Source organism: Andrena cerasifolii, chromosome 8 (assembly GCF_050908995.1).
Source record: "Andrena cerasifolii isolate SP2316 chromosome 8, iyAndCera1_principal, whole genome shotgun sequence".
NCBI classification, from domain to species: Eukaryota; Metazoa; Arthropoda; class Insecta; order Hymenoptera; family Andrenidae; genus Andrena; species Andrena cerasifolii.
Genome location: NC_135125.1, coordinates 341,814 through 364,331, shown reverse-complemented (window position 1 = coordinate 364,331; position 22,518 = coordinate 341,814). Strand labels below are relative to the sequence as shown.

General features: G+C 41.7%; 2 protein-coding genes and 2 long non-coding RNA genes across 4 annotated transcripts in view; 2 read left to right on the top strand and 2 right to left on the bottom strand.

The window, feature by feature from the left end:
• The window catches only part of LOC143372210 (sorting nexin-14), a 278,394-nt gene that overhangs the window by 115,821 nt on the left and 140,055 nt on the right, over positions 1-22,518 (top strand). The window lies entirely within an intron of this gene.
• The window catches only part of LOC143372282 (uncharacterized), a 394,641-nt gene that overhangs the window by 309,628 nt on the left and 62,495 nt on the right, over positions 1-22,518 (bottom strand). The gene's annotated exons all lie outside the window — the stretch shown is intronic.
• LOC143372269 (uncharacterized) lies at positions 4,750-6,934 on the bottom strand. The gene is made up of 2 exons (XR_013086248.1): positions 6,718-6,934; positions 4,750-6,630 (listed from the first exon to the last, which is right to left on the bottom strand). It is a non-coding gene; the product is annotated as an uncharacterized LOC143372269 (long non-coding RNA).
• On the top strand, positions 8,352-11,681 carry LOC143372386 (uncharacterized). Its single transcript, XM_076818536.1, is given in 3 exon segments — positions 8,352-8,617; positions 11,149-11,643; positions 11,645-11,681. Coding segments are annotated over 3 exon segments (798 nt in total).

Sequence of the window (22,518 nt, the reverse complement as noted above, 5' to 3'; positions counted from 1 at the left end):
CAGCTGCGAGCACCAGCAGGCTATGCACGGGCCTATACCCGGTGCTCGCAACAATACGATATTTATTTTTTAATTTCATTAATATATACTTTTGTACAACGGAGTTACGATACAAACTTTTGTATTTTTTTCTTTTTCTTAATTTTGTTTCTTCTTTTTCCAAATTCAGAAATTTTATACGAATAAAAATTCTTTGCCGACAAAAGTCTTTAACTAACTCGGGAGGAATATCATTTAGATATTTTCTTATATATTTTCCTGTTCTGGCAATAATGTATTTGTCACGCTTAAATTTATTCTTATGGAACTTTTGGAAATAGCTTTCCATAGTATTCACTTGTTCTACCCATTCATTTGACGGTTGAATTAAGCCACCATACGATAACCTTCGCAGCCAAGATAGCATGTTATAGCTGTGAAGACTTGTGGCTTCATCTGTTATGTATGTAAATTGACCAAGATGGGGATATTTCGTTAAGTGACGTTTGGCTAAATATCCTGCGATGTATATTAAACCATCTTTTTCTGGCGCATCCTTTTCTGACGACATGATAGTACTTCCAGAACTAGCAATACTTTCGCTTTCAGCAATATTTACAATATTATGAGGCTCTGGTAACTGTAGAGTGTAACGTTCTCAAACGTGGCGTAGCCGTTTATTACAGGAGATTCGTTCATTTGGTTCAGTTGGCATGCGATAAAGAATTGAATTTCAAGAAACCAGAGGCCTTCTTTTAACAATAATAACAAAATGGTTTATTAAAAAATAAGTTTTGACGCTACGTCGAATTGAACATAGGATATTGCACTTAGTCGTGTGAACTTTGACGATAAATAAATGAACATGAGATAATTACGTAAAGACATATCGCTCGGTAATAAGAATATTATTCTATTTCGGTTTCGGTTCTAAGTCGGTATAGCTGAACAATGATTAACCAAAATAACGTTCGGTCGGTAAAACAGAACATAGGATCGTTCGACGTTTTTGTTATTAAGTAGTTAGAACCTTTGGTGAATTAATATATATGATATAATATAATTACTAGGCTAATTGCTAGTTGAACATAAATCTCGACACGAAGTCGGAATGGCGTATAATACAAGGTTCGACGCTTGGTAGAATTAAACTAATCGTAAAGATTGTTTGGCGGTTTCGTTATAGAAATTGAGAGGATTACTTCTCTCTGAGTATAATGTTTTAATGGTGCCTATCAGCTGGCCCACGCTTTTCTAGTATGGAATTTGAGAGGCTAATTAAAGCGGCCTCGAATGGAATTTGGGGGGCTAACTAAAGCGTCCTCGTATGAAATTGAAGGGTTGATTTAAAACGTCCTTAGGATGGTTTGGTGTCAGGACCAAAACTGTTCTCTCCTGCAGGCAGGCTTATATTTATACTCCTTGCTGGAGTTTGACCCGCGCCAACCAGTTGCTGCGTAATTATTCGTACCAATCAGATTTTACGTCCGGTTCCCACCAGTCGCGCACTACGCTCAGTTTAATCGGCGTCCAGTTGAACGTGCGGTATGCGTATATGCGCGTTCAAGTCGTTCACGGCGCTGGATTTAGTTTGAAGGGCGGTTATCCGCATGCGTTGCGCGTGGTTTAGTTTAAGTGTTCTCCGCTACGTGTCTCAATACTAGAATGAAAACGACGATAATTGTAGAAAGGAAAAAGAGAAATTTACAGCGGTAGTAGCGATACGTTACAAGAGTTTCAAACAACAGATATAAAATTTCATTTTACCTAAAGCCGGGTCCAGACCTGAATGAGTATATGCTGAGCAGGCTGAGCGCGCACGAATATTTTTATGTGGACGGGTGTAACGGTAGCCAGGACCGCATGCTTCTACGCCAGAAAGGGTGAGCGTGAACGCATATGCTAGTGTGGACGTGTCATTCGTGGTGACTCGGCGCATGCGACCCGACTCGCGAATGCCGGCGAAGGCACATGGCCTGAACCGACCGTTGTCAGTTTTCTTCCGCACATCAAAGGGAATTTGGAGTGCATTGCGTTCAGCGTGAAAGATAGAAGCAGATGTGATACTTTTCTGAAATCATCGGTGTCTCGGATTTTCATAATATTGAAGTATATGGCAGTCCATATGAAATTAGGGAGGGTAAAGTCCTCATTTTTGTAGATTCGAAATTGTTTAAAAAATACAAAACTTCAAAGTTACCTATTTCGGTGATTTTTACGAAACCCGCCTACAGAAATTAATTTGAATGACCTAAATTATTGAAGGTATGGATTTACGTCTTGTTTGTTTAATCATAAAGTATGGATCTATGTGGATGAATTTAATCCATTGCTAATATTGCCATAAACAGTTAATCAAAAATCTAAAAATGACATTTTCAACAATATAATGCAATTACCATATGATAGACTTTAAAGCTCTATTTTACTGAATAATTTGTCTTTCTTTTCTTCACTACACCCTGCATTGTTCTTAATTCATACAGACTGATCGACTCGCTGTTGTGTTAAAAAATCACACGAAACTATTCTTAACGAATTCAGCTTGAAATAATATAAATCAATTTTTCACGAAATTTCCTTCATTATGGTCTGAATTACGTCGTTCTTGGTGTTATTTTCATCGGCGAAACATAAGGAATCAATTGACGTCGTTTTCGCAAAGATCTGATGAGAAATGCGGAACTCTTGGACATTTCTGACTTTTTAATGGTATTCCAACCGTTTCGAGGGTCGAAACCCATAAAATTCAGTGAAGCATTGTGAGGGTTGTACTCGCCACGGGGTACCAGCTGTCACCTCTTTCATAGGCGACGCTGGAGAATCACTCTGTATTGGTAAACAGGATGACTCGGAGGCTTGAGCTGTATGTTTATTTAGCTAATCACACCATCTTTACGACTGCGGAGTGGGCTAAGCTAAGCACAGAAGTTGGTGAAGAAAGACACAATGGCACTTTCGACCCGTGCGTGTGCGTCATTCGGGCGCGCTCAGCCTGCTCAGCATATACGCATTCAGGTCTGGACCCGGCTTAATATTCATATATTATATTTGAGTGAAGGTATTAATGTACATATGTAATTATTACAATACCTGTGAGAACAGATTTTCTAAACAATCTTGGTTTAGACGGTGAGTTAAAATATATGTAATATTCAATTTACTTTTGAGGTCAAGCCACCTGGTATCAATATAGAGGCCCATATGGCTGAAAAATGTAGCCTTCAATCATGGCACGAAAAGCTGGGTCATCAAAATGTCGCCTGCGTGAAGAAGTATCTGCAGGCTGAAGGAATCCCAGTGGACGAGCAAAATTTTTTTGTGAAGGGTGTGCTTTTGGTAAGCTGCACTGACTACCTTTTCCTAAAGAAAAAATAGATGATTACAAACCTCAACCTCCAGGGGAACTGATCCATGCTGATATCTGTGGACCTTTTCAAGACGAATCAATAAATGGGTCACGCTATTTTTTACTGCTCAAGGATTATTACTCACGTTATACAACCGTCTATTTTCTTAAGTCTAAGAATGAATCCGTTGGTCGAATCAGGGACTTCTTTGCAATGACTCAAAAGCTTTTTGAAAGGAACATAAGAACCCTACGTACCGATAATGATTTGGAATTTGTCAACCTGGAAATTAAGGAAATGCTGAAAAATCAAGGCATTCAGCATCAAAAAACTGTGCCTTTCACCCCGGAACAAAACGGCTCTGTCGAGAGAGAAAACCGGACTGTCGTTGAATCCATGAGAGCCATGCTACATGCTAAGAATTTACCTTTGAAACTACGGGCTGAAGTTGTGAACACCTCCATTTACCTTCTAAATCGCACAGGTGTGAGTCCTCAACCGTTGAAAACGCCACATGAGTTGTGGTTTGGACGAAGGATCAAGCGAGGGAAGTTAACAGTTTTTGGGACTGTTCCTTACGCGCATGTGCCCAAAGAAAAACGAAGAAAGCTGGATAGCAAAGCAGTTAAAGATTATTTTGTGGGATATGATGAGAGCGTGAAGGGCTATAGAATCTGGTTTCCTGAGAGCGATAGAGTGGAAATAAGAAGAGACAGTAGTAAGACTATGGGGATTCTAACCCTGGTTCTCTGAGGGGAGCATGGGGGCGGGAAGAAGTGTGGACGCGCGGGGGAGCGCGGTGAGGGGAACTCTGGGCGCGAAGGGAGCGGGGAGTGGAAGATTGGTTGCGTGCACGCCAGCCGCGGAGTGGGGGGAAGCTGCAATCGTGGAGGGGATCTGCTGCGGAGACCTCTCCAGATCTGGTCCGCCGCCGGAAATTTTTCAGAGGGAGGGAATGACCTTGATCCACCCTCAAAAAAATTTTCAGACCTGATCCGCCATCGGAAATTTTTCTAAATCAATATGTGACGTCAGCAGAAATTCCCCCGCCCCCCTCCCCCCACCGCACTGATCTAGCCAATCAATATGCAGCAAACGGACATTTTTGTTTCATTCCCCAACGCAGAGAAATAATAATTTTTAATCAACGATCTAGCGAACCAATATGTAGCAAACATGCATTCTACAGCTAACCATATTTCAAATATCGCAGCGTATCGCGCGATCATGCGTAATTTGAGCTTCCGAGACCGCTGCGTGAGAAAGTGCCATTTTTTCACGGCGCGAAGAATGTATTAACGAAATATATAATACTTTTGAAACGTTGAATCTTAGAATTATCTGGGGAGGAGAGAAGGAGGAAGACGGACAAATAAATGAAGAAATAATATATGTTTGTAAAATTATATATTATTGTTACATAGCAAAGTAAAGAAATAATAATGCTATTTCGGCGTCTGGTATGCATCACGAACAATCAAGCCTAATCCTAATGCTAATAATTCACAATCTATCAAAGAGTTCAGTTCATAGTAGTCGCTTTCGATAATGATTTTCTCGTAGTCCGCGGTTGTTGTAGTAGCGGTACGTATAATGTCGACAAAGGAGGCGTACTTACTGGTTACGGAGTACAAAATTTCAGATAAACAGGAGAACATATAGTCGATGCACCGAGCATATTTACACATTTGAATCATCGTAGTTTCAGACATATACAGGGTGTCCGCGGGAAGACTGAACAGCTGGATATCTCCTAATGTCTAGGAGATAAAAAAATATAAAAAATATGGCTTGCATGGTTCGAGGGGGCCAATTTATTAACGCATACGAATTTTTTTGTTCAATTATTGTTTTAAAAGATACGATGGTCAAGTTCGGTTTTTTAAATGTTACTATTTTTTTTTTTTTTTGAAGAGGTGAGTTGATAGTGCGTTCCAAGACAAATCCAATAAGCTTTAATGTATACACTTGATTTCCACTGGTTTTTGAGATAATGCGCTTGCAAATTTACTGATTTTCCCCTGGAAGAAAACCCGCTGAAATAGTAAGGACCGACGACGGTCTTGCTGGCGTCACGGGTGGCCCTGCCTGTTGAAACAGATACCTACTTGCCAAAGGTCTGGGCTAGGAATGGCAGGCCCAGAGGCTGGACAATTCTTTTCCGTCAGAAATGCTACTTACTAATGTTAATGTTTCAAAACGTCATAACATTTACTCAATTTCTTCATTCAGACTCAATTTTCAACTTCAATAATCTTTTATTTCGCACTTGCTTCTACGCTCGGATGGCCGGTTCTTTTGGGAGGGATGCAAGTTCGATTGGTTAGGTGTGGAGGTGTGAAAGTTGCTAGACCAAATTTCTAAACTGTAGGGAGCAGATTGTATTAGGACCAATCGGATTTGCATCCCTCCAAAAGAACCGGCCATCCGAGCGTAGAAGCAAGTGCGAAATAAAAGACTATTGAAGTTGAAAATTGAGTCTGAATGACGAAATTGAGTAAGTGTTATGACGTTTTGGAACATTAACATTACTAAGTAGCATTTCTGACGGAAAAGAATTGTCCAGTCTTTGGGCCTGCCATTCCTAGCCCAGACCTTTAGCAGGTAGGTATCTGTTTCAACAGGCAAGGCCACCTGTGACGCCAGCAAGACCGTCCCCGGTCCTTGCTATTTCAGCGGGTTCCCTTCCAGTGAAAATCAGTAAATTTGTAAGCGCAATATCTCAAAAAACCAGTGGATATCAAGTGTATACATTACTGCTTATTGAATTTGTCTTGGAACGCACTATCAACTCGCTTCTTCAAAAAAAAAAAAATTAGTTCCATTTAAAAAACCGAACTTGACCATCGTATCTTTTAAAATAATAATCGAAAAAAATCGTCTGCGCTAATAAATTGGCCCCCTCGAACCATGCAAGGCCACATATTTTTTTATTTTTTTATCTCCAATACATTAGGAGATATTCAGCTGTTCAGTCTTCCCGCGGACACCCTGTATATGAGTGAACTATTATCCGAGATTTTAGCAATTTGCTCGTTGTGTATTCGCGTGAAATCGATACGCAAATGATCGACCGCGATAGGATCTTGGTGCGTTAATGGGGCATCGAAGCGGAAACGCCTAAGTATCTGCGATTCTTGCTGCAGTAAAAGCTTCCACGTTGACATGGAGAAGCAAACCTCATGACATTTATTATCGGCTATTGCGACCTCAATGCGGCACAAATCCTGCCCAATGTAAATCCCGATCATGAGACGTTTGTAGGCTGTAGCTATGGTAGGTTTGTTTCGGTACTGCATTGCTGTAAGAACCACATACCCAGACTTAATGATTCAGTTGCTTTCGTATAAATCGAAAAATACGTAGAGGAATGCTATGTACTATGTACCTTATATTCTGTTTATGTTGCTGCGGCTGTTGATGCTGTTGTTGGTGTTGAGGCTGCTGTTGTTGGTTTGTGAAATTCATATCGTTCCACTGATTAGTGCGGTTTCCACACATGTTGGAAGTGCCGTTGAAATGTCGGTTATACATTTTTTTTTTTGAATACGTACTACGACAGAGTCTACTGAACAGACGCGATTACTAATTGTGTCGGACACGAACGTATGCGATGCAATGCGCAAGACCTCGCGACACCGCTTTTTTTATAGTAGTTCATGGACATAAATGTGTAGAAGTAGAGTATGTTGGTGGGGCGGTGGCGACGATAGAGGTGCATAGCACCATTCCCCACCATCTACCATCTACCTCTCCTCTTATTCCTCATATATATCTGCTGCATACGTATTGAGATATTCTATTAAACTGGATAATGAATCTCTAATGCGGTGCCATAGCCGACCAATCACACATTTATACATCGGTTGGACAGTCATTGTTGAGAAACGATATTGATATGCAATATTTATACTTTACAATCGCATTTATTCTAAAGCTAAAATTTTTTTTTTAAAGCGTTCTGATTTTTTACGCCGCAACATATCACGCGGTCGCATGTAATTTGAACCCATCCTCAAGGATAATGCAGCTGTGCGAGATGGCGTCATTTTTTTTGTTGATGATGCGAATACAATATAATACATGCAGAAACGTTGCACGTATGAATCATAGAAAGAATTATGCTGTCTCGCCAGAAACTGTATCGAACGACGTTGCGCTGTATCACCGTTTTTGCACGCAATACATTTGAGGGGAGGGGGTACGCAGAAAGAGATAGACAGAGAAAGTAGAACGTCAATTGTTGGATGAATCTGTACGATTGATTTTACGGGAGAAATACCTCGTGTGGGAAGAACGGTAAAACGGGTGTATCGAATCCGTGGAAGAATACAGTCACTTGAAACGTCCTCGATTATCGATCGGCGTTCAACAATCATTGGTTGCTCGAATGTTTGCGAATGGTTGCGCGCATTTCGAAGGATTGAAATATTCATTGCGCGGAGGTTTCATGCATGAAGGCGCCGGAAAATCGAGCACTGGAGTTTTGAGGCGTGAAATAGACACTGCTTTGAATAGCCGCGTATTAACTGGTGTCGTGCTAAAGTCAAATTCTATCGAGTCGCGCAACTTCCTCCAGGATGCAGAGACCATTGTGTTGGAACATGTGCGTGACGCTTTGAAGAAGCACCAGAACCTCAAAGTGAACACGGATTTTAACGGTGAATTTGTAGCGGGGGATAAGCATGCTTGCAAAAACATTAATACCCGCAACTGCGAACTCTTCCGCACATCAGATCTGCATGAGTGGTACCAGCGATGCGTCATCGAACCCACCCTGGCATCGCTGGAAGAGTTCCAGGAGCGCGACAGCGGATGGGCATTGACGAGAATCCTTAATCTGACCGTCAATGTCAACAAGTACAATCCGCTGCGCGTGGGGTGCCACTACAAGTTGCCGCGGGAATTATTGCTGAAGAAAGCGACGTTTAGCGTATAATCCCCGGACAACGCCTGTTTGGCGGGGACAGTGATCGCCGCTCTCCATCCCGCGCAAAAAATCTCCAGGGCATTGAATTTCCAATGTCTCTGAAGCAAATTGGAAAGTTTGAAGGGTTGAACGAAATCTCCATTAACGTATACAGCTTCGAGGTGGAGGTGAAGAAGGGGCCAGCAGTCTTTCCGCTGCGCCTCACCAGCCACAAGAGGGATCGACACGTCAACCTGCTCTACACGCCGAATCAAGAGCGTGGCGATGTAGGGCATTACTTCATGCTAATCAAGGACTTGTCCCGGCTGGTGAGCATGCAGTTGAGCAGGCACAGAGAAAATAAATTCATCTGTGATCGGTATGTATATAAACTTGCGAAATGTTGATTTTGCTAAGCCCATTCTGGGCAATAATGTTCCCATGGAAGAGTTGACGAAAGATCAGTGGGGGGCATTTCTCAGCGCGACGCACTGTCACATTTGCGAAAAGCCGTTCGAGGCTGATGATGTACGAGTCCGCGATCATTGTCATCTATCCGGATGTTTCAGAGGCCCAGAACATTCGGAAAGCAATTTAAAGTATAAAAATGCGTTTTACATCACCATAGTTTTTCATAATTTATCCGGCTATGTTAGCTATCAACACACTCGCGAAGGATGATTCCCTTCTCTTGGGGTTGTAAGGCCCAAGTGACTCCGTGGTACGCGGTGCTGACAACTCTATCACTCGCTAAATTAATTTTCAATGATTGTTTAATTGGCTCGACGAAAAGAAAACTTGCTGGTCCGTATGATGACCAGACAAGAGAAAGAATGTATTTGATCGATGGTCTTAGTCACGAATGTTTGACTAGATCACGTGAAGTCAACCGTATCGTGTGTATCAGTAGCGTGATGAATGAGTTTGTCACGAGAGATCGATGCGTTCGTTCAAAAGACGATTGAATTCTGTCTCGTCCAGCCTTTTTCGACGTCGAAGGTAAACAAGACGTCAGAATTGCGGAATGTGTCAAGTTGCTGATTGGCTAGTCTTTCCTTGAAAGGGGGGAGACTTCCTTTTCGAATTTGATAGTGGAGGAGGAAGCCTCTCCTTCTTGGTGACGTAGCAAAACCAGACCTTTGGCTAGCAAACCTAGCTAATGTGTTTAGTCGAAGCGTTCAGCCAGGGTCACGGTTTATGACTGTATTGTTCGCGAGTTGGCGGTGGACGACGGTATATACTGATCCAAACTTGCTGTATACAACCCGCTGACAGAGCAATTTAACGCATTATCTCAGGGCAAAAGTAGTCGAAATAGTCGAAAAAAACGGCACGATGTCGATTGCCTCTTAGTCATCTGGCAAGCAAATGGTTCCCAACGAACGCTTCGAGAACGAGCAATTGCCCACCGTAAAAGACGTTGAATTTTCGCCTCGCCCTGAGTCCGCCTTTGTCTCGTAAGACGGAACAGGCTACGATTTACATTTTATTATCGAGGAAATAGCTACCGCTATCAAAGATCATGTTGACGTATTGCCTGTAACTAAAGAAAAATATATTTCATTCACGAAAAATTTCGCAGATGCGGCTGAAGAATCAGACTCGGGAAATTGTATTAAATTGCGATTCATGGATTCGTACAAATTTTTAAATACCAGTCTCGACAAATTAGCATCTTCTCTTAGCACAGATAAATTAAAAATTGTACGATCTCAATTTGAAACATTATCCATCGAAGATTTCAATTTATTGCCGCGAAAGGGTATCTTTCCGTATGAATACCTTGATTGCGCGAACAAACTGCAGGACCCATGCTTACCACCACGCGAGTCATTCTACAGTTCGTTAACGGGCGAGACTGTATCCGCGAGCGATTACGCACACGCCGAGACTGTCTGGCAGCGTTTCGGCATTAGAACATTGGGCGAATACAGCGACTTGTATTTGAAAACAGATGTCTTGTTATTGGCAGATATTTTTGAAAATTTTCGCGAATGTTGTATCAATAGTTACGGATTAGATACAGCACATGATTATACTTTACCTGGTTTCATGTGGGATGCCATGCTAAAACATACCAAAATTACATTCGAATTGCTCACCGACGTCGATATGATCATGTTTATCCAACGCAGCATAGGTGGAGGTTTAAGTCATTGTTCAGGAAGATATGCAGAGGCCAATAACAAGTACATGCCATCATATGACGCATCGAAACAGTCGTCGTACTTGATGTACTTTGATGTGAACAATTTGTATGGATGGGCAATATGTCAACCTTTGCCATTCGCCAAATTTCAATGGGTCGAAGATATTGCAAATTTTGACGTGTCTTCAATCGCTGTCGATTCGCCACGGGATACATTCTTGAGGTAGATCTGGAATATTCGCAACGTCTGCACGATGCTCATGTTGATCTACCATTCTGCCCGACGCATGCCAAACCACCTGGCAGCAGACAGGACAAGCTACTCGCGACGGTATACGATAAGCAGCGTTACGTTATCCATTATCGCAACCTGCAGCAGTGCACGCGTCACGGCCTTCGTATTACAAAGATACGCCGCGTGCTTCAATTCGCTCAATCTCCCTGCCTCCGCGATTACATCGAACTCAATACACGGTTTAGAACAAGCGCGACAAACGATTTTGAAAAAAATTTGTACAAATTGATGAACAACGCGGTATTCGGTAAAACTATGGAAAATGTACGAAATCATGTGAATGTAAAACTTTTAACAAATTGGAATGGACGATATGGTGCGGAGGCGATGATCCCGAAGCCGAATTTCCACAGCAGAAGTGTTTTTCTGAAAATTTAATAGCTGTTAAAGTGCGAAAACTCCAGATGAAATTCAACAAACCGATATATGTGGGTATGTGTATTCTGGACATATAAAAAATTTGTTTATATGAATTTCACCAGGAGTACATGTCTCCCTTGCATGCTCAAAATTGTAAAATTCTATATACGGACACTGACAGTCTCATTTATCACATTCAATGCGAAGATATCTACGAGACCATAAAACACAATATCGATAGATTTGACACATCCGATTATCCCATCGACAATGCATATAATATGCTGCGCGTAAATAAGGAGGTTCCGGTGCTGATGAAGGACGAAAATAACGGTGCGATAATGACCGAATTCGTAGATTTTAGAGCGAAAATGTATGCACTCCTCGTAGACGGCAAAAAAGATACAAAAAAGGCGAAAGGCGTCAAGACCAACGTCATAGCCTGGGTGATAACTTTCGACGACTACGCGGAGTGTTTGCAAAAGGAGATCGAAATGGTACGCCGGCAATTATGCATACGGTCGAAATTGCACAAAGTGTACACCATTTCGGAATCCAAAATCGCTCTAAGTCCATACGACGACAAACGGTATATCGTACCCGACTCTGCCCTGCGGACATTATAAAATTCCGTTTTAAAATTCAGTTGTAGAATAGAAATTGTATTTATTAACATATTATTATAAATATTAGAATTAACCTGTCAAATAAAACTGTTCACACATGTTTATGTATCATTGTATTTCATTGAATCATGTATTTTTATTTTACAATGCATTTTTTTTTATTTATCCATGAATTGTATGATTTATCAAACCCCAGCCACTTGACATATACCTTATACCCCTTCCTACGCAACACTTTTTCCACTGGATACACATCAGCATCGGTGACGCGTTGCAGCTCGTGTTCATAAAATCCTCCGGCAATAGGTTTTCCATAGGAGTCGAGGAGCAGATACGTTGCGGGATTAGTTGCTTGTGCTTTGGCTATCTTGAATTCCTCCGTTGTCCAATTTGGTGTATAGCCTATATCGAAGATGGTTTTAAATTTGCTTACGCGCACAAACGCGCCCAGCTTGAATCCCGCTGGAGCAGCAAACTTTATATTGCTGTATACGGTGGCTGGCAGCTTGTCGGCGATCACATTGGTCACATCGCGAGGACGCATTCTGAGGGTTCTATGTTTTTGTGCATTATACTCTGCAAGTAGACGCGGTAGCGCATCGATCCATCTATAAGTTCCATTGAGCGTAAATAGTTTCCACATATTGTTCTTTAAAGTTCGATTGAAACATTCTACGACGGAGGCTTCCATCACCGCTTCATACGTCAAATAATGATTAATGTCATGCATTGTCAAGAGTTTCTGTACATCGGCGTTATAACATTCTCTTCCTTAATCGGTTTGCAAATTTTTTAGATATCTATCTCTAAATATCTTTGCAAACGCTTTAGTCACCTCAGCGCCACTTTTAGTCTTGAGCGGTACCGCCCATGCATACTTACTCAACATATCGATGACGGTGAGAATATAGTGGTGACCTTGGTTGAATCGCGAGTAAGGGCGCATTTCTACAACGTCAGCTTGCCACAGATTATCGTATCCTTGTACTATGACGCGCCTCCGCGGGAAACGTCTTCGAGCTGGAGTAATTCCTCAACAAGTTGTCGCTTCTTGTGACCATGGTTTTCTTTACTCTTGGATTTCGATAATGGTTGCATGTTTAATCACAGGGGTGTCTTGGACATGAATGATGTGATAATTATCGTGCACGTGCATTATGTGCCCCCGTCGGTCCGAGGAAATTCTGGACAAGTTCAATCGTCTCGCATGATTCTCCTTCGTAGCGCTACTGCGGGATAGAATTCAACGCCTGTGATATCTTATGATCACTGTTTTGCAACGTCAGCATATCTCTTTGAAACACGACCAGCTTCCTCTCTAATTCTTCCTGCTGCTCTCTCAAAAGTTTACTGCTCTTTTCCACGTATAGTTTATTGACGGCATCGCTGTCGGCCACCGGCTGAGCTACGCGTCGTATCTTGCGCGATTTTGCATTAAAGTCGGCTCCGGTAACGCAAAGAGCGTTATCACGCATATAATTTCGAAGCATGCCGCTCCATTTGTAATAGTCCATTGTAGCTGCTCCACTCTTCTCGAGCGATACCCCAAATTTGTTGATCGGCATTTCGACGCATACAGTGCACATCATCGGCGTGCGGTTTAATTTATAATGAGGCCTACCTCACGGAGTTCCTCGATAATCGATAGAATTTCGTTGTCGTGCGAGTTGTTACCCGCCTGACGCGACGCTTCCAGCAAACGCAATCGATCCACCAGCTCGTTGGGATCGTCCCAGTGCACGTAATCGATCTTGTTATCGTTTACCACCATGGCTCGCGGTGTCCTTAGACCTTTCCCTGCCCTACCAGCTGATGCGCGGGGGAGTAGCGGTGCAATTACATATTTGTACTTGTATCCCTTGTTGCTCAATACGGGATTTTTAGCGTCATGATCGCGTCTGTGGGCATTCGTCGCCAGCAGTATACTTTTGTATTTTTGTTTATCGGCATCGGTGTACAAGGCATTGTCGGGAATTCTCTTGAAAATCAGTTCGTAAAGACCGAACGTTCCTCCATACCTTACACCATCTATGATTATATTATCATCCTTGTCTATATCAAAAGCCTTATCCCCAAGCATCGTTCCACTATCGCCAAAGTATACGCCATACACATAGTCCATTGCTGTGTCCCTATCGCCACTTAGAATTGCGCTCATGTATTTTTGTCCCAGCGGACCGAAATGATTGCGAAACGTTTCTTGACCCTCGCATGTTTGGAGTTGATGTCTAATAGATGTTACAAACGACTCATCTGGAGGAGTTTCGAAAACGTCATCACCATCATCGTTGGTCGAGAGAAATTGCACGCTGGGAAATGTATTTATTGGCTTGGGAGGAACCGGGGGCTCGTTTGATGTGGCATTCTGTCGTTTTCGCTTCGATTGAACTGGTTTAGAGGTTATGGGTGAATATTCCGATGACAAGCGTCGTTTCCTCTTTGTCTTGCGCGATGTGTTTCCTTTAGGCTGTATTTTTGTTTTAGGCGTTAATGTTTCATTCCTCTCTACGTCTGTACTCATCAGCGGTGATGTGTCAGCTTCTGTCGCTGCGGTATTTTCCACAATATGTTTTAAGGGTTCTACGATAGGTTTAAAGTATCTCTGCAACGCGATATCTTCCTCCATCTTGCCGGTCTTCAAAGCCTGATGTTTCTTGCGAATGGATTCGCTGGTTTTTGCAATTTCCTTCGCTATTCTCTCGCGATCCTTAATCTCCAGACTATCGATATCGATCATCGTTGCACCGCGGGGCGTTGCTTTCCCACCGATGTGTTGACGACAAATGAACATCTCACGGTACCGCAAACTCTTTAAATCCCTTTTTATAACGACCATTAGACATCGGACTATCCTTGTCTATTACCACGAAACCATACTCCCGTTGCCAACAATTACGACACAAAGCGCAGAAATTCTCGAAATTCTTCTTACAAAATCCGACAAATCGAGCATCCGGTGGTTGGTGGCAAAACATCATGGATTACGTTGGGAAGATGGAGACGTTCCCTGCAGTATGGCTAAACAGCTAATTATGAAAGCTGTAGCCGATGCGATTGATGAAGAAGATGACACATTCCATGTCGTATACGTTAAAGGGCTGCATAAACGCGATTGGCTCGTGGATTTCCTCGATGAAAATACGAGAGCGGACGTGATCATCGAGACGCTGGACATTGATTACGAGGATATCAAATCCCTAAATAAGCTAAATGTAGTTAATACTCTGCGATGTGGCAGACACGCAAAGCACTGTGTCATGCAAAATGTATTTAAAATATTCAACTGGTGGTCTTAACGCCAGAGGGAAATACACAAAAAAAAATATAATCAATTTTAATGCATAACTGTTTTTCTTCACTCTCCTCAACCACCAACCTCCTGCATGTACGCTAGATAATTATTATGTAGAAGCAGTACGATTCATGATCAAAGCGGTTCCATACACGTATGATAGACGTTAGACGTTCAGAGTGGTACGTTAGGCGTTGAAAGTGGTACGATAGACGTTTGATAGGCGTTCAGAGTGGTACGTTAGGCGTTGAAAGTGGTACGATAGACGTTGAAAGTGGTACGATAGACGTTTGATAAACATTCAGAGTGATACGTTAGACGTTGAAAGTGGTGCGATAGACGTTGAAAGTGGTTCAATAGACGTTGAAAGCCGTTCAAAACCCGTTCAATACCCGTTCGATATCCGTTCGGTACACGTTGAAAGCCGTTCAAAACCGTTTAATACCCGTTCGATTCACGTTGAAAGTGGTGTGATCTAGTCGAATGATGTGTCAAAGAAGAAGGGAAAGAAGATGCGTGTGAATAAGGAGAGGACGGTCAGCGAAGAAGAAGAAGATAAGTACATGGAGGAGGATGGTCAGCGAAAATGCAGGTGGCCTGTGATGAAGATGGTGAAGAACAAAGGCATTCTACTTTGCAAAGCTACACACTTCTCGATTTCATGATAGGAGGGGGTTTTGACATGCGAGAGCCAGGAGGTGCATCGAGACCAGTTGCATTCAAATCGTGACGGTGTCAGCCCGATTTTGTGTGACGAGTTCCATTTCGGAAAAAAAAAATGGGATTAATAAGGATTGCCCCGGAGTGCAGAGACAGCCCACAGGTATGTACTTAACAATATTTTTCTTTAACATTTATCGCGTTTAACCTTTCAAATCGTGTGAGATTAAAATCAGACGTTTGTGTAAATATTATATCGCGGGTTTCTATGTTCCAGGACTCGCCACCGCCGTCACCACCCTCGCCGCTCATATGGTCCCCGGGTTAGGATTGGCCGCCGTCATCGCCGTCACCACCTTCGCCGCCTTTTCCGCGTCTGCAAGTATGTAATACTTTGCATTGTTTTGGGCGTTTGATATTTAATATGTTTAATGTATCAATATTATATCGACGTTTTGTGTCTGTGTGTTCTAGAGCATATTTTACATGCTGAATGCACGGCTGGTGGAGGAGGAGGTGGCGCCACCCCCCGCGCCGCGGATGGTGGTCGGCCCGATGATGGCGGCTCGGCTGCGGCAGCCTGGGGTGCCGTATCGGCGAGTGGGCCCCCTGCGGCTGAGGCGGCCGCGGTCCCCATCGCCACCGTCGCCACCATGGATCGACATGCGACGGTTACGGCAACCGCTGCCGCAGCCACCGTCGCCACCCCCAGAGCGGATGGCCATATACCTGTCGCCCTCACCGCCACCCCAGTATTTTTTTCTTTTTTTTTGTTAATAAAATTATTAATCATTTTTTATATTTATATTTATTTTATATTTTTTCTTTTTATATTGTATTTTTTATATTGAATTTTTATATTTTTTCTTTTTTATTTTATATTTTAATTGTATTTTTATATTTCTATATTTATTTATATTTATACTTTTTTATATTCTATTGTATTTTATATTTTAATTGGATTTTTATATATTTATATTTATATTTGTATTATTCTATATCGTTTTTTGTAAGAATATATATATCTTAAACCTATATTATTGCTGAATTTTATTTACCCGTGTTGCTCCTCTCACCGCCTAATTTTTAAGATTCGCCGTTTCAATAATTATTATTTCTCTGCGTTGGGAAAAAAGATTTCTGCTGACGCTGCATAATTCTATTTCGTTCTTCGCGCCGCCAAGTGGCATCACCCTGCACGGCCGCTCCAGAGGAGTCGAATTACGCGAGATCGCGCGAAACGCTGCGACGTTAAATCGGAACGCTTTGAAATACTGTTAGCTTTAGAATGCATGCGATTCTATCCCCTATGTACTGGTGTTTCTTTCCCTCCTAGAATTTTAACTTTAAAGTAATGCTCCGTCTCTTTCCCTCGAAGACGCGGTGTCGAAAAACGCAGATCTTTCCCGACATCGTCCGAAACAATTTCTGATGCATATTGGTTTGAAAAAAATGTCAATGACAGTCCCTACCCTGGGTTAGGTCTGAAAAAATTTTCGGGTGGGCCAAGTTCTGAAAGAGATTTTTTTCGGGGGTTAATGCCTCCCTCTGAAAAATTTCCAACGGTGGACCAGGTCTGGAGAGGCCTCCGCGGCGGCTCGGCCCGGACTGATCCCCTTCACGATAACGGCTTCCCCAACTCCGCGGCTCGTGCGCGCGCACCCGCTCTTCCACTCCCCGCAGGCCCCGCGCCCATGTTTCTCTCCGCCGCGCTCCACCGCGCGCCCTCACTTCCCCCCGCCCCCGCGCTCCCCTAAGAGGACCTGGTCTAGAATCCCCCTTGTAATACTAAGTAGTATACATTAAGTATGTGATGGGAACTATGCACGAACCTTGACAATCGACTCACAAATGCGAATTTTCATTCTGGATCTTTGCGTTTTATATACAACATCGGCCAACGTACTCGCTGTTTTTCCACGGCTATTTTATCGACATAACAACTATTTTTAAATCGCTGCGTAGATTGGCTTTTCTATTTTAAATTTGTCTGGTCACAACAATCGTAAACACGGTTACCCACACCGCGATGTGAATAGAATTGTTATGCACGTATACGATCTGTTGGAGGGCAGAAGGTCACGAATACGGTGGCCGGTGTTGTAAATAAAACGTCGTGGTCGAGAACGATAATTTGCATTTGTGAGTCGCCTGTTTCCACTCGTGACAAACATTGTACACAAATTGACCAAGGTAAGAAAGAATAAAATACAATACTATTTACGAGCAGTGTTAGGCACAATTAAATTGTTTTGGGAATTCACAAATAGCAATTAAAATTTCATTTATTAACTGTAAATTATATTATTCCTCATAAAAATTCAAGTAATTTTTGAATATAACATTTCTTTCTATGTCTATTACTTTTTCGGTTATACGCTTTAGAAGGTTCCCCACCCTAAATCTTGAGGGAGTAGTTTCACACTGTAAACATGAATTTCCGCCGATACAGACAAGTACTTGTGGAATAGTTCCAAACGGTGTGCTTGTATACCAAGTTTCATCGAAATCCTCGATTGTCAAGTGGCAGATGGTAGTAATATGGATAAAGGCGGAAAATTTTTGTAAACAAATAAACAAATGAACCAAAATTTTTTCCTTTTACATTTTAGTAAACCATTGCGAATTATAACTTTTACACGGAAAAAGATCGTCCCCAACCCTCACGGTTAGAAATTATATGTAAAATAACGAAAATTTTAATTTATTTATAAATTGTTGGACGTACAAACATTTCTTTTGCAGCGCGTTATACGGCATCAAACACTGAACATTTTGTCCATTCACGGTTTTCTTCTGCCTCGCACCGTTACAAAGTTATACTCGAAAAACGAAAAATCGCTGAAAATTGCGGGCTGATTTCACCCCCTCAGAGTGTTTTTCACACTCTCTACATGCTCTACAATCGTACGGAGTTTCATTACAATCAGAATTTTCGGGTTCGATATGTTTTCTTGTTAGTTGTTAACTATCCTATTTACAATTATTTACAATGTTTACATATTTTATCGTTTTTTTGGACTTGTAACATCCAAACCTCATAAAAACTAAAAAAAAAAAACGCGTTTTACACTAAAATACACCCTTAAACACAAAATATTTTGCAACTTTGAAATTTGCATTGTTTTTTCAAAATCAATCTCCTCATAAAATGAACATGCTGACAAAAAATGATTTACAGATTCGTATTCAGCGCACAAAAGTGTATAAGAAATACGTATTCGATGTTACAAGTCCAGGTAGGTATTGAACAGTTTCATTTGCTTGATTCATTTGGTTTGGGTTCATACCAAAATTTATTTTGGTGGAGAAATACGAAAACATTTACATTTTCTGGTGCAAGGCAGCTTCTCTTTGCTGTAACAATATTTCCTGTAGTAGAAAACGTACGTTCTGATGCAGCTGAGGTGGCTGGAATACATAAGTAGTGCCGCGCAAGTTTGGCGATTAATGGATACACATGCTCGTGATTTTCTACCAATTGTATGGGTCCAGAGTTCGGTTCAGACATGTATTTCTGAAATTGTGCCGTAACATCATTTGTTTCATTGCTATCTGTGAATATAAAGTCCATAGCAGTTGTTCGACTATTCGTTGAACTTTGATGAGACTCGTCCGCAGGGGTTGGCTCTATTAACTGGAGCTGACAGTTCACCTTTGACTTAATAGCAAGTCTTGTCTGAATATTTGATTCATGCATTAAGTCTTTATACCGCGGATCAAGGAAGGATGCAATTCTTCGTGCGGAAACGAAAATTATATTGTTGCGAGCACCGGGTATAGGCCCGTGCATAGTTTGCTGGTGCTCGTAGCTGAAGGTAGAAGAAGGTCGGCCCCCTTGAAGAGGACGACCGAGAGGCTGACGAGAAGACGTCTTGTACCGAACGCCATTGCGTTCGGACGTACGGGTCGCACCTTTGTAAACTATTGGTCTGTGTAACAATATAGTTCAGTCGTGTGTGCGTCCGTGTCTATTATTCTACTCCTTTGCGACGGGGTGGCCTGCGGTGAAAACGCCCCGGCGCAACAATATTATCGGCGAGGTTGAAGCGAGTACTACATTCATTTAATACAGTGTCTTTAAATTCTAGTATCGGAACCGCATCATCAGTGCCAGGTAATAAGTGATGCGTAACTAGCATGTTTAAAATTGGATGCACCATTGATACAGATGAAGTGTCTACACACAACAGTTCACATGCAATCTGCACTGGGCGAAGCGCTGTGACTAATGCACTCAATATGCTCCACTCGGTTGCTGTCATTTCCAGTTTCATAGCTATGGCTTCGTTAGTTACAGTTTTGTCGACCAAAACGCTGACGACCGGAATTTTATTCTCCACAAGGCGCTGAGCCATGAAGAAGGTGGAATTCCATCGTGTTTTGACGCTTTGAATTAATTTAAGAGTTTTTAATTTACGTTGTATTTGTGCTTTCTCAAGTGCTGCTGTAGCAACATTTGAGTGGCGGAAGTGCGTAACAATTGCACTGGCTTTGGAGCATACCCGTTTTATTTCGCCCTGGCTCAGCCCTACATTGATACATAGTTGTAGAGTGTGCACGCTACACGTTAAGTCCAGCTTTTCAGCTACATTTGGTAGCTATAGCACTGCACCAATGATGTTCGATGCATTATCTGTAACGATGCCGCTAATAATGTTTTCGATCCCCCACTCCAAAAATACGTGTGTAAATCTTGCTGCAAGATTTTCTATCGTGTGGCGTTCGCTCATTCCTTCTGTTGTAAGGGTCACGTTTACAATTTTCCAGTCCTTGTTAATGAATCTGGCCTGTACAGTTAGATATCCACCTTGCGCTCGTGAGGTCCAGTTATCCGCTGAAATGGGAACAGTTGATAATGAGGCCAGTACCTCTTTGATTTTCACGGCAATGTCGTCGTGCAGTACTTGCAGCCTCCTGGTTATGGTTTAGGCGCAAGGAGGTTTATACGTGGGCTCAACAACGCGCATAAACCTCGCGAAACCAAGACTGGCAGCGAACGATGCGGGCAACATATTGATAGCAATCATTTTTGCGAGCGCTTGATTGATTACTTCAATGCGGTCCCTGCTACATGGATGCGATAATGCGGTGGCATCTTCCAAAGGTGCTTCAAGTCTCCCCGATCCTGGTTGTGGTCGGGGAGTTTCTAGGAGTATTTCTGCCGTTTCATTACCTAAAACTGATGGCATTGAAACCAACTCATCTGCAGTCACATCAGTGCTACCAGCATGGGACTTCGATCCTGAGTCTTCATTTCTCTTACAATAAAATATATTGATATATTATTCGTCGATTATTTACTTTGATTGGAGATGTTACATTAGGGTCATTCCACGCCAAATCGATCACTTTTCTCCTTGATGTCTGGGATATTGTTAAAACTAAATGATATAGTATATTAGTACACTACTGGACAAAATTAAAGGATCACTATAATTCCCCGAAAATGAAAATTTATCGGCAATTGAACAAAGTACGAACTACAGCGAGAAATTTATAATTCAGTGGACAAATAATCCAAGTATGTCACAAAATTAGTAAAAAGTAGACTTAATAAGAAATGAAGATAGCAATTGAAAAAGCATGGTCAGTTGTAAAAGGAGACTGACGAATTATGAAAATCTGTTATCGGTGTCTCGTGAATTATCAATAATAGCAATATAATATCGAACCAAAAGTTAATCTCACTAATATAATAGAAGTGATACCAAGAAGGCTAAAAGCAGTAGCTACCAAGGGGGAAACGGGCAAAATATTACTTTATGTAAAACGTTATCGTAATAAATTATGGTCGAGTGCAAAAATGCAAACATTGCCCTCTCGATATGAAAATGTCATTTAGTAAAATATAAAAATAGACAAACATAAGATAATGTGAATAGTGGACTGCGCGGTTACAATTTTGCACATACTTCAGTTTATGTTGGTAACTGTAAAATTGCAAATATTGACTTACCTTCTCAGGCGGACAATATACAGGGTCAACGTTATAAGCTGCAACCCGCGCGCGCGCGAACTGGTAAAATGGCAACACCGCCTCACAGACGCATTCCACTACAACCATGTATAGCGTTTATGGCTATATTCAAATAATTGCGTGAGAAAGGTGAATTATATTTTATATATATTTAATTATTTATTCAATAACAAACACATGAAAACGTGATATGAACTTTACAATAAAAACGTGGCAAATTCAAAATGGTATGTGATATATGTATCCACAGCTGTGGCGTGTGAGCTTGTCCATAGTCGGAGATAAAGTGAGAGTGAGTGTATAGAGTGACTGTGTGAATTTGGTAATAATGGTGAGTTAGTTATTTGTCCACTAGTGGCATGACGGTGATATTATGGAAGCGCCAAAGTTTCCAGTGATAGCCACACATGCGCCAATACTTCCGCCATCTATGAGCCAATGATGAAAGTGTAGTTTCTTTTAGGTGCCAGTAGAGGGTGCTTTTGACTTTCGTCAGTAAATATTAAATGTGATGTAGCAGACGGGTAAAAAAAAACGGTAGCAATTTTAAGAGTACAACCGCGCCGATCCCGTTATCTACGTATTCAATGGTCCAGCAGCGGTATTAGACCACGCTGATGCGTTAGTGGCCCGGGTTAATGAATTTGGAGCATTTTTCGCATAACTTTTGAACTACAAAAGATATCGGAATGCAATTTGCACCATAAAATGGGGACAAATTATCACCTTCTAATGATGGAAATTTTACCAAATTTTACGGTTACTTAAATTTTCTTTTTTCAATTATTTAACCATAATTGTTGCGACAAGCCTTTGCAAACTGTTTATTTAAATACTTTATATAATGCTTTTTTTTTAATTCATCATTCTGTCATTCAAGTGACAGCAATGGATTCCTTGTATTCTTCCGATTAAATT